Source organism: Triturus cristatus, chromosome 7 (genome assembly GCF_964204655.1).
Source record: "Triturus cristatus chromosome 7, aTriCri1.1, whole genome shotgun sequence".
NCBI classification, from domain to species: domain Eukaryota; kingdom Metazoa; phylum Chordata; class Amphibia; order Caudata; family Salamandridae; genus Triturus; species Triturus cristatus.
Window position 1 is genome coordinate 1660250569 of NC_140590.1, and position 13270 is coordinate 1660263838.

The window sequence follows — 13270 nt, forward strand, 5'->3', positions numbered from 1 at the left end:
GGGGGCCACTGACTCCCAAGCGCTCTCTAGGGTTTGCCCCAGTATCTCTCCAGTAGTGCTCTATAATCTTTAACTCTTTGTTAGGCCCTGATGCATTCCACTAATAACCCTCAACCCAATTGTAACCCTCTTCTTTCTGAAGCTCCTTCCTGCCTTCTTTTTTTAATTTTTTTTATTTTTTTAAATAATTTTTTATTTACCAACATGAGAAAATGTATACACAATAAATAGTAATGACAATGACGAAGCATAGCATCTTTCAGAGAAGAAAAGGGAATTGGATTATGAAACAAAAGAGCATCTTACTTATACGAAAATATTCCATAAATTTCAGATCAATGATCCCCAAATTTTCTTGAATTTACATAATGAACGGGTCCCCCAGAATCATTTAATTACCATCTTATTAGTATGTGCTAGGCTGAGAATTGCCCGGGTTTGGATCTCACAGGGTGCTCCATCAGTTATGGAATGGTGGGGCTTGGTTAGAGAGACGTACGACATAGAATTAGCACTAGCTAATATTAGCTCCTTCCTGCCTTCTGCTGCTTTCCATTACCTCCATCACTCTCATTACTCATAACAGTAACAATCTAAACCCTCCTGCGTCCAGTCAGATACTGGCATTTTTAGGAAGCCACTCAACCCACCAAGCAACTCTCTCATTCCCTTCGGCATGACCACTCCTTTTGATTCTCCCTGTTACTCTTTTCCACCACCTTGTTTCAGGAGGAGGACTAAAGCACAATATAAGTTAGTAATACAACATTACTCTATAGATGCTAGTCTGTAAAAGCTCGGGTGACTATGTGCATGCAGACGCAGGCATTTCGTCCTATAATCCTTCTGGAACTGCCAAGCTATTTATTTTTACTCTAGGAATTCATATGAGGGAGGGATTTTAATGTGGAAGCATATTCAAATATGTCTTCCTAAGCCAAAAGGAATAAAGGTGTTAGTAACAATTAACTCATGAGCAAAGAGTCAATAGATGAGTTAATAATTCTGATGAATGAGTTTCAACATCTTTAGAAAGAGACATTTCCTCAATTTATAATTTCATTGGCACTTACCGAGGTAAGTCTTTAACTGTCATTCCAAAGTCTGGGTCAGAAGCAGTTTTGTGACTTCCATCTTTTAACTGATGAGCTTCAGAGACCCGCATAACCACATAGCGCTGAGACCCTGCAGTGACAAACCAATAAGAAATAAGACCACAGTATGCAAAGAGGAACAGATAGAACTACCACATACAAATCAGTACATGGGACTCTACAATATAATAGAGGATTTTATATCAGGCACTCTTAATCCTCCCAAGAACAATCTCCAGCTGATGTCTCTAACTCCCTTCGGTACAAAAACATAAGCTCTCTCTCCACTACCTATTTTAACCCCTTCAGTGCCACGCCCTTTCCCCCTCCTGTGCCGGGCGTTGCACGACACAGGTTCATGACAAGATAGTCTCGTCATGGGCACATTGGTGTGCCTGGCCTTTTGACTCTCTTCTCACCTTCATTGTCTCCTTTCTCACTCTATATTTCTCATTTTGCCTTCAAAGATGTGTTGTCTATGTTATATTGAATTAAATTTCCTTCCTTATCTACTTTACATTCAATCAAATTAGACTCTTCCTACGCTTGCTCAGCTCACGAATATTTTTGTATAATATTATTGCCAATATGTGCTTGTCCCTACTACTGATCACCTGCACTGTAAATTTTACTGTGTTGTACCCTCACTGTTCAACAATCCTGTAGCCTTTTCTGTTGTCATCCGTTTGCGTCCAAATTTATAATTTCTGTTGCTGTTCTATGCGTTTCTTTCACCTAAAATTATATAATTCCATGAAACCTGTTTCTTTTCATTACATCCTTGCCAATCTTTCTCGCCACCTCCAGTAAAAAAAGGGCTTTGGTTCTTTTTACATAGACCAAGAACGATATGTCAGGCTCCATCTTGGGACCTTCCGCTAGTATGACAAGCTCTACAAGCTTCACCTTTTGAGCCTTTAGCTAAGGTGGGCCTTACGTTCCTAACTTTGAAAGTGGCCTTTCTAGTAGTAATTGTGTCAGCAAGAACAAGAGAGAAATTGGAGTATTTTCTTAGGACCGAGCCTTTTCTGAGGGGTTTGCTGTACAGGCTAATTTTAAGGTCAGATACAATGGGGCATATAATCAAGCGATATATCTCCGCGTTTTCCGCACATAGCGTCGAAAAAGCGGCGATTTTACTATCTCAATATTAGCAAGGAGTCGCTAACATGCATTAGCGCATGTTAGCGGCCGAATCTGCAACGCATCTCATGACAGCGATAGATATCGCTAATGAGATGCAAAGTAAGCGTTCCCTCCTAGGACAACATGTGAAATGATCGCAAAACCAACATCGCGGTATTAACAACGCTGTCCTTGAACAGCGAAGCGATGACAAAAGGTGCGGTAAGCCCCCATTATTGCATGATTCTAACGCCTGAATAAAACCTGACTTAGCATTATTGCCTACGGGAGGTGGATTGTATGTTTAAGTACACACTGCCCTATTACCAAGCTTTTCATTAGCGCTGGATTTCACACGCTAATGATCATTATCGCAGTCTATCGCTGGATTGTACTTCGCCTGTTAGCAAAGCGTTGCTAATACGCCGCTAACACGGCAATGCAATTCAGCGATAGAGGGCGATAATGAAAAACGCGCTTAGCGCGATATTTATCGCATGTTCTTGATAATATGGCCCAAAGTTTTTGCTCAAGGTACTTTCTCTGTGGAACAGGTCTAGGGAAGTGGGGTGACCAGCGTTTCACAAAGATCTTCAATCAGAGGAGGAGCAATCCCTGCACCTTTTGGATGTCAAGAGAAGAGGGCTGGTGTATTTGGAGAGGACAGAGACGCTTCTAAAGGCATAAAGCTTGTTAGTAACATTCAGCTCAGTGAAGGGTGGCCTTAAGCCATCTAACTCCACCTTTAAGTAGATGAATTAAACAGACTATTCTTCTGGCTTGTGAGTCTCAAGGAACGGAGTTGGGCAGTTATAAGCAGGGAAGATCAACAAGGAAGATTTCTGTTTCCTGAGCATCTTTCAAACGGTAATCTATAGAGGAGATATGTAATGGGGCAACATAGGCCTCCCCTCTCATGTTTGTGGATCATTATAGAGTGGAGTTGGGGAATGCTACATCCATGGGTTTTGCTTCAGCAGTTTTGAATGGAAGCACTAGCTTTTGATATGTGATTCTAACATATTGTTTGATATTTTGTTAATATTTATCTTGATTAAATATTTGTGTGTAATGTGCAAAACATAATCTTGTCTTCAATAATCTGCATTTTATTTGTTGTTTCAATCATGAAGCCGATAGGGGCTTTGGAATCAGCTCATTCTGTAATGAAGGTGTGAGGAAGACTGGCAAGGAGGTAATGCTCCGGTTACTTACTGGTAATCTTTATTACGTTGAGTCCAAGTCTTCCTCGCCACAGTTATTTTCCCATCCTGCCTTCCTTTTCTTTGGTGGCTTCATTTATCTTTGAGGCTTGGGAAAGGACAGGAAGTGGGAAGGGTGTGACTTCCTTTTGTGAATAGTGGCATAGGAAGAGGAAGTCGGCCATATTGAGGAGGGATAGGAATACTTAGAACGGTTTCTTTTGCTTAGAGAGTTCTGTGGAGGGAGCTAAAGCTCATTATGTAATGAAGGTGGTGAGGAAGACTTGGACTAGGAGTAATGAAGATTGCCAGTAAGTAAGCGGGGCATTATCAAATGTTAGTATTGTTACCCTGAAAGTCTCGTTGTAACAACTACTTGTTCTATTGTCTATCCTATTTGCTTTGCAAATATATTAAGTTGCCTGTGCACCAATATTTGCCAGACTGTTTTCGATTTTTTCGTCAGACAGCACTCTAAAACCCAGTTGGGTGGAGTCAGCAACATCAGAGCTACAGTATTACAATTCATTAGCGCTCAGTTTACTAAAATCTAAAGGATGGATGGTTGGGGTTGCCTTGCAAGGAGGAAGAGGTGGTTAAAGGAACAGGGAACGTAAGAGAAAGGAGGAGAATATTTACAGTCACTCAAATGTTTACACTCGGGAGCCTAAAATAACTGGTTACAGAACGCTCATTTTATGGTTATGCTCTTAAGAAGGAGGTGGGGTGCAGTGTGTTGGCCCGAGCAGTTGTAGACCTTGGTGTGGTATCTCGAAACCAGTTGCATGAAATATTCAACATGGAAGAATCAGAGGTGGATAGTTAATGAAGATGTTTGTTACTATCACCCTAGGCATCACCAGCCTGTAGTTAAAGTACATTTTACATGGAGAAGGGAGGGGTTTGAGTAGTTACAGGTAGCATCACCTAAGCCTTGCCTCCAGAGGCCCAAGGGACATTATGGATCACTAGCCTGTAAAGATACAGAAATGCTGTATCATTGCAATGATTGCATTTTATGGCACTATTTTATGGCTCTCTTTATAGTGCACAGTTTTTAGGTCTCTGCTAGACAGCGCATGTGCTGTCTCGAAGAGACATGCTGTGCTCTATCGGTAGGCTTACAGGCTGCTAATCTTACCATTGGTAAACTTCAGCGTCGCTCTCATTTTCTTTGATGCCATTCGTCATGGCATACGAGCGTCATCCCTCTGCTTGTGTTTGGCCCTCCCATAGAGCATGGATCAAGTACATGTCTCTTTACACTGCTCCCAGTTTGTGGATCTATTTTTTTCTTTCCTTATAAGCACTCCATAGGAGTACTTGTGTTTTTGTACCCATACACACATACCACTAACATGCATTCACGTGTACGTAAACGAATGCATTTCTTAAAAAGTTCTTCAAACACGAACAGCACTTGCTTATTTTATTTTTTGCATGATCTGATAGTATTTGAGCGCTTTCTTCGTCATCTGTCTTGCCATAGCGCAAACACAAGCCAATGGTATCGGAGCACTTTAAGTGCTCACCAGTTACATTACACAATAACACATGAATTTTTATCGCTGATCCTTCTTCAATTAAGGTTTTTTTCCCTGTTGCTGCTTACCCATATCCCCATCCCTTCCTGCATCCCTGCTTGACCCGTCTCCCCACTACCTCCCTTGTCGCTGCTTTTTTTTTGCACCATCCGATGATATTGGAGAGCTTTTTCCATCCTCCATCTTGCCACAATCCTAACACCAGTCGATGGTATTGGAGTGCTTTAAGTGCTCACCAGTTACATTACACAATGACACATTCATTTTCGTAGGCAGGGGGAAATGCAACTGATTTGTCCAGAATCACAAATTGTTCAGCTGACCCTGAATTTCGAACCTGGTTCCTCAGTTCCCCTTGTCAGCAACACTGGCTGTTATGCCACATCCTCGCTTCACTTCAAAGGTCACCAACTGTTTCTTACTATCACTTCCACATTTGTTCAGCAAACCCCGTCAACACCGAACAAGCATTAACAAAGCCAAAAGATCTCGAAAATCCCAGAGCTATTGGCCTTGTCAATGTGAATATCATTTAGCCATGTTGCCTAGCACCACATCTGTTGTTCAGCATTGCTGAAAGTCACTGAAAAAAACACCATGATGTTGCCAGAGCAGGCCACATCATAGTGATTTTTTGTGTTAGGTGGGGCAGGACAATAAACTCAACATGGGGTGCAAAGAGACTGATCGTTGGCTTAACATCCTGTGCTTCTGGGCTTTCAGTAACTTTCAGTCATGCTGAACAGCAGATCTGCTAGACCACATGGCTAAAAGACATTCACATTGACATGGCCAATAGCTCGGACATTGCCGAGATTTATTGGCCTTGCCAATGCTTGTTATAATTTCCTATTTTACTTTTATATGTGTGTAAAAGCATTCCCAGTATGGTTCATAAGCTTAAACTCCATTTAACTCCAGCCTGGACCAAACACCTCAAAGCAACTCATTTAGGAAAAGCCTATGCATATTTGACTCCAGTTTGAAAGCCTGTGCCATGCCACCTTCTTCTGTCCTCAGCTGAACTTGGCGCCGGTCGACGAATCCTCGCGAATTTCTCAAAATAGGTGGGGCGCTACGCTCCGCTCCTACCCTGAAAGTCTCGGGGGGATTCGTCAAGCGGGGGCTGAGATAAAAGGGGGGTCCCAAAACGCGTTTTTCCCATGCATTTTTCCATAGGACCTTTAGACAGGGCTACAGCCCGAACGGCTGAACAGAATTACTAGAAATTTGGCAGAGAGGTAGTCCTCAGGTCAAGGAAGTGCCTTTTGTAGGTTTGGTGTAAATCTGTTCAGTAGATTCTGAGAAAATAGCCTTTAAATCAATATATATATCTGAGCCAGCTTACGGTACGCTTACCGTAAGCTTACCGTACGCGTACGGTGGCGTGCGCGAGCGCGATTCTGATTGGCTCTTAGATCTTAGTAAACATTCCAAACAGCCGAAACCAGGAAGCGGCGGCCGCCATTTTCTCTCTCGCACTGAGAGCTAGGTTGTTAAATAAAACCAATAAACATGTAAAGGGGCTGTTTAGACAGCTCCCACACACATAGCCATGTTGAGGGAGGCCCCCAAGACCCCCCAAAGTCAAAAATGCAATTTTTTTTTTTCCGCTAATTTCGCCGATTACGCTTACCGTACGCGTACGGTAAAAAATGTAAAAAAAAAACACTATCCACACTCACCCCACCCCCTGTGCTTTTGGTGGCCGCCGGTCACCAAATGTGCAGGGCTTATTAGATGTGTGAAAAACCTCAATATTTTAAACAAAAATAATAAAAGAAAAAATTAACAACACTCTCTCCACCCCACTTATAAAAATTACTAAAAATTAAAATATTACCTTTCAAAACGAAGAGCATCATATGTCCTCCATGTGCGCACGGTGCGCGAAGCGCATCGTGCGTACATGGCCCATCTAGCGTAACGTGGGCACGCGGTGCGCGTAGCGCACCGCGTGCCCACCGCGCGTGCACGGCACTAACTGCGTAAAGTGGGCGCGCGGTGCGCGAAGCGCACCGCGTGCTTACTGTGCGCGCACGGTGCGCGAAGCGCACCGTGCGCGCACGGAACGAACTGCGTTAAGTGGGCGCGCACGCCACGAATGGCGTAAAGTAACTTAGCATTTAAAAAACCGTACAAATTCACTGAAAAAACCATAGGTTTCACACACGTTATAGTTAGGAATTAGCATTTAAAAAACCTTGCAAATTCACTGAAAAAACCATAGGTTTCACACATGTTATAGTTAGCGGAAATTTTACTGATAAAAAACCAGTGAAATTCCCCCGTTATAGTTAGTGTAGGCAACTATAACTCACGCGACCGCAATCTTCTGCTGATGACATATGTGTCTTTATGAAAAAAAAATATTTGAAATATATGTATAGCTAAAAATGTATGGAAGAAGACATGGGCAAATAAGTGTCTAAATACAGTATTAGCATCAGCAGAGGATTGCGGTCGCGTGAGTTATAGTTGCCTACACTAACTATAACGGGGGAATTTCACTGGTTTTTTATCAGTAAAATTTCCGCTAACTATAACATGTGTGAAACCTATGGTTTTTTCAGTGAATATATATATATACATATATATATATATATATATATATATATATATATATATATATATATATATATATATATATATATCATATTATCTACTGGTGGTCGCCAGTAGATAGTTATAGTTAGGACCGTGTTTCCATAGGAAATCTGAAAATTCTATTTTGAATAACTTTGGCGCCGGTTGATGAATCCTCGCGAAAGTTTCAAAACTAATGGGGCGCTCTGCTCAGCTCCTACCCTGAAAGTCTCGGGGTGATTCGTCAAGCGGGGGCCGAGAAAAAAGGGGGGTCCCAAAACGCGTTTTCCCCATGTTATTTTCCATAGGACCTTTAGTCGAAGGTACAGCCCGAACGGCTGAACAGAATTACTTGAAATTTGGCAGAGAGGTAGTCCTCAGGTCAGGCATGTGCCTTTTGCATATATGGAGTCAATCTGTACAGTAGTTCCTGACAAAATTGCAGTTAAAAGTACATCAATATCTATATGCGCACACCGTGCGCGCATCGTGCGCGCACGGTGCCGTGCGCGAGCGTAATTCTGATTGGTGGTTACATGTCAGTCAATATTCGAATCCGTCGAAATCAGGAAGTGTTGTCCGCCATTTTGTTTGTTTTGGGTGTGACACTGAAAAAGAGAGGTGGCGAACGTGAAAAGGGGGCAGGGTAGAGAGTTCCTGACCCCCTAGCCTTTGTCAGGGGGTCCCTGAAGGACCCCGAAGGGTGAAAAAAACACTTTTTTTTTTTAAATCGCGGGATGCGCGCAGGGTGCTCGCACGGTGAAAAACCTTAAAAAAATATATATAATAATACATACATAACTTAGCATTTATAAAACCGTACAAATTCACTTAAAAAACCATAGGTTTCACACAACTTACAGTTAGGAATTAGCATTTAAAAAACCTTGCAAATTCACTTAAAAAACCATAGGTTTCACACATGTTATAGTTAGGTGGACATTTCACTCGTAAAAAACCAATGAAATTCCCCCGTTATAGTTAGTTCAGATAACTATAACTCGTGCGACCGCCACTGTATCACAAGGAAGATGTCATCAGTGATGTTATGAGTGATGCCACTGACCATGTCATGAGTGATGTAATATGTGACGTCATGAGTAGTGGATTGCGGGCGCGCGAGTTATAGTTATCTGAACTAACTATAACGGGGGAATTTCATTGGTTTTTTACGAGTGAAATGTCCACCTAACTATAACATGTGTGAAACCTATGGTTTTTTAAGTGAATATATATATATATATATCTATACACATAAATACCCATTTATATAGATAATAGGCATATATACATATGCAGCCTGAAAACATGTTACTAGGCTCAAAACTGCCACAAATTGCAATATAAATCTTTTACATTTGAAAATATAAAGAAACATAAGTCATGATATTCTAATGATACATATAAAGAAAACTGCTTTGAGTTTGCTTTGAAACACACAACCTTTATTTTCAAAGGTAAAAAGGCAAGATCATAGAGGCAGATTAGCCTAGAGAGGCTGCATATAGAAACAATTGGAAAACTGGCGCCGTGCCTTTAGGACCTCCAGCGACCCCCAGGCTCCCATCATGCACCACAGGTGACAGTTAGGTCAGTTCTTTTGGACGGTGTATAACAGTTTAATCACAGAATGGGTAACAGATACATATATATGGTCATGATATTCGTCCGGGGAGGAGGGAGGGTTGCTTATGACTTTAATGAGTATACCCCTGGAAGAGAACTCGGATTACAGGTAAGTAACTTATCCTTCTCTTCCAGGGGATACTTATCAATAGTCATAAGCACTGAATAGAGTAGCAAGCCCATCCCCATACCCTGCGGACGAATACCAGCATATCAAAAACCATTTTACCAAAACATATATTACCCAAACAAATTTCTCAAGGATGCTTGTACAAATTGAGCATCTGCTTGAGTGTCAGAATCAAGGCAGTAATGGCATGCAAAAGTATGAACTAAACGCCATGTGGCTGCTCTACAAGTTTCCTGAATAGGTACATTTTTAAGCATCGCTATCGTAGCAGCTTTGCCTCTTGTAGAATGAGCCCTCGGCTTGCCCGGGAGCTGCTTATTTGCCAGTTGATAAGATAACATGTTACATGACACTATCCATCTAGAAATGGACCTTTTAGAGGCAGGGAAACCAGTGTTCAATGGACCATAATTCACAAACAGTTGGTCAGACTTTCGTACACATTTTGTTTTATCTAGAAATAACTTTAACACTCTTTTTAGATCTAGAGAGTGCAGAGCTCTCTCCGCAGGAGTGACAGGGTTTGCAAAGAAAGTAGGAAGAGTAATCGACTGGTTGATGTGAAACTCCGAGACCACCTTAGGAAGGAACCTCGGGTGAGTTCGTAACACCACTCTGTTCGTGTGAAAAACGAGATAAGGCTCTGTAGAGCATCAGGCTTGTATCTCGCTCACCCTGCGAGCAGATGTGATTGCCACGAGAAAAGCAGTCTTCCACGAAAGATGCTGAAGGGAAGCTTTGTGGATAGGTTCGAATGGGCGACCCATTAACGCAGAGAGGACCACATTAAGCTCCCAGGAAGGAGATGGAAACCTAACGGGTGGGTAGACCTTTTTTAGACCCTCCAGGAAATCCTTAACAACTGGCATCTGAAAGACAGAAGTCGGAGTGGGAGACTTTCTATATGCTGTTATCGCTGCCAGTTGAACCTTTATGGAGGAATATTTCAAACCTGCTTTGGCCAAATACAGTAAGTATGGTAACAGTACCTGTTCTTGACCTCAAGTAGGGTCATGACCCTCAGCAGTACACCACATGTAAAAACACTTCCACTTAAAAGCATAAGACTTCCTCGTAGAAGGTCTCCGAGCCTCCTTCAAGATCTGCATGCAGTCTTGAGAGAGACCTAAATGTCCATATTGGATGAACTGAGGAGCCATGCTGCTAACCTCAGGGATGGCAGGTTGGGATAAAACACCTTGCCGCCTGTCCTGGTCAGCAGATCCGGATCACATGGCAACCTCCTGTGTGGTACTTTGGACAGATGAAGAAGGGCCGGGTACCACCACTGGCGAGGCCACTCTGGAGCAACCAGGATCATCGGTGTCTTGGATTCGTACAGTTTCCTGATCACCAGGGGAATGAGGGGAACTGGTGGAAAGGCGTAGAGTAATGTCTCTGACCAGTCTATCAGCAGAGCATTCCCCTTGAATCCTGGTTGCGGGTATCTGGAGGCGAAGACGCGGCATTTTGCGTTTTCTGCATCCGCAAAGAGATCTATGTCTGTTGTTCCCCAACTGTGGAAAATGTCTTGCGCCACTTCTTGTTTTAGCACCCAGTCGTGTGCTTCTGCATAATGCCTGCTTAGGCCGTCCGCTTGGACTTTGAGGACGCCTGGTAAGTGAATTGCAGAGATCTTCATGTCTTGTGCTCGAAGCCACTTCCAAATCGTCTTTGCTTCCAGCGACAGGGGTCTGGACCTGGTGCACCCCTGCTTGTTCAGGTAGTTCATCGTTGTTGTATTGTCCGTCTGAACAAGCAGAGCAGTCGATTTGATGGAAGGAAAAAACGCCTTGAGAGCGAGATGCACCACTCTGAGCTCCAGCATGTTTATGTGGTATAGTTGTTCTCTCTCTGACCACATTCCTTGGATCTGTAGTGACCCCATATGAGCGCCCCATCCCTGAAGGGACGCATCTGTCACCAGGGTCTGCTTGGGCAGTTACTCTTGAAAGGGGACTCCTATGATGAGACGAGTCCGTCGCATCCACCATCTGATGGAGAGCCGGACAGACAGAGGCAGAGTTAAAGTGTCCTCCCAGCGATTAGAGATTTGGGACCACTGATCCTCTAGAATCTGCTGTAGAGGTCTCATGTGAAGTCTGGCGTTTGGAACTAGAAAAATGCACAAGGCCATCGAACCCAGTAGAGATGAGACCTGCCTGGCCGTTGGCTGAAGTATCTTCAGGAGGGTCTGACACTTGTAGAGAATGGATGATAGTCTCTCCTCTGAAGGATACGCTCTTGCGTTTACTGTGTCCAAAGGTGCGCCCAGGTATCCTCTGTGTTGGATTGAGGATGGATTTTTTTTAATTGACGTGTAGACCCAGCTGATGTAGTTGTTAGATGCAGTAAGTGAGTTGCTGCTGTAGAAGAGTTGGAGATGCACTCTTGAGAAGCCAGTCGTCTAGGTAAGGGTAGACGAAGATTTGCATCCTCCTCAAGAAAGCAGCTACTACTGCCATGCACTTTGAGAATGTGTGAGGAGCCGACTTCAGACCGAAGGGCAGTATAGTGAACTGGAAGTGGTGTGACTGGATGCGAAACTTTAGAAACGTTTGATGCTTTGGAGAGATTGGGATGTGGAAATAGGCATCTTGAAGATCTATGGAACACATCCAGTTCCCCTGATATAGATGAGGGATTATTTGATGTAATGCCAGCATTCTGAACCTCTCTCTCAGAATGAACTTGTTGAGAAGCCTGAGATCTAGTATGTGGCATTACTACGATAGACACGATCGAGAGAGACATGACCACGGAAGTCTTTGGAAAGTAAAAAGATTTGTAGCTGTGGAACCAAGTTGTACTTAGCAGTGGTTTTGAGTGCCTTCACCAATTATTTGGATGCGCACATCATTATATAAATCCGAGCTGCACGACCTGAATATTGATTTTTGACTAGCCTGGTCTGGATTTAAAGGCACACAGTTTGTTTCCCGCAAAGTCGTTTCCCTCACCCTTGTCCTGAGGAGGCCAAGATGTTTTATAAGGCCGAAACACGTCTGCGTCGACAGATTATGATAAGAGGAGTCTGATGATATATTTTTTGATTTAGTTTGGAAATATTTGATGCACAATTGTCTGATTAAGGTTCTGGAGAAATTGGAACCAATTGTGTAGATAAAACTACCTCGAAGTGTATTCCCTGTATAGAATAGGTGAACACTTTCTTTTTGACGAATCAGGTGGAAGAAACCTATAATTGTTGTGAATCTTTTGTGATTTGTATATAATTGTTGTATGTGTGTATATATATGTATATAGTCTGCTGAAAGAAGTCCGAAAATTATGATGAAGGGAATCAAGATTACGTTTAATTAAATTATGTAATCATGTGTTTTTTGGTATGTGATTGTTTCTCTTGTAAAAATGGAATGGAATGAATGACAGGACTGTGTATTGGCAATAGAGGAATATATAGTCGCCTATTGAAGAGTAAGATTCATATATTCTTTCCTCCTTGCCATTTCTGATTTTACTGCTGAGATCTAGTATAGGCCTGAACTCCTTCTTTGGACCTTTCTTTGGGACCAAAAAATATTGGGAGTAGATCTCCTGTTGACGACGTTGGTGCCATGGGACCTCCTCGATGGCCTCCTTTAGGAGTAGAGCAGGCACCTCTTCTCTCAGAAGATTTATGCGATGGATGACAGTCTTTCGAGGAGGAATAGAATGTGGAGGGGACTTGAAACTGATGGAATAGCCATTCCTCACAATATTGAGCACCCACTTGCCTAGTGTGATTTTGGTCCACTCTTCCAGGTAGAAACGGACACTTCCCTCCACCGGAGTGGGTAACGGAGTTAGGGGAAGCAACCACTCACTGCTTCTGTTGTTGCTTGGCAGCATGTGTGGACTGTCTGGAGTTCCCTCCTCGTCCTCTACCAGGATGACGCTGGTAGGACTGTGATCTTCCTTGATGTTGCTGGGATGACCACTGAGGGGTTTGAACTCTCTGTA

General features: G+C 42.9%; 1 protein-coding gene across 1 annotated transcript in view; it reads right to left on the minus strand.

Moving 5' to 3' along the window:
• SLCO4A1 (solute carrier organic anion transporter family member 4A1) overlaps positions 1 to 13270 on the minus strand; it is a 641539-nt gene that overhangs the window by 293443 nt on the left and 334826 nt on the right. The window contains exon 5 of the mRNA XM_085619749.1: positions 1074 to 1185. Within this exon, the coding sequence (XP_085475875.1) occupies positions 1074 to 1185 (112 nt within the window). The remainder of the gene's footprint in view (positions 1 to 1073; positions 1186 to 13270) is intronic.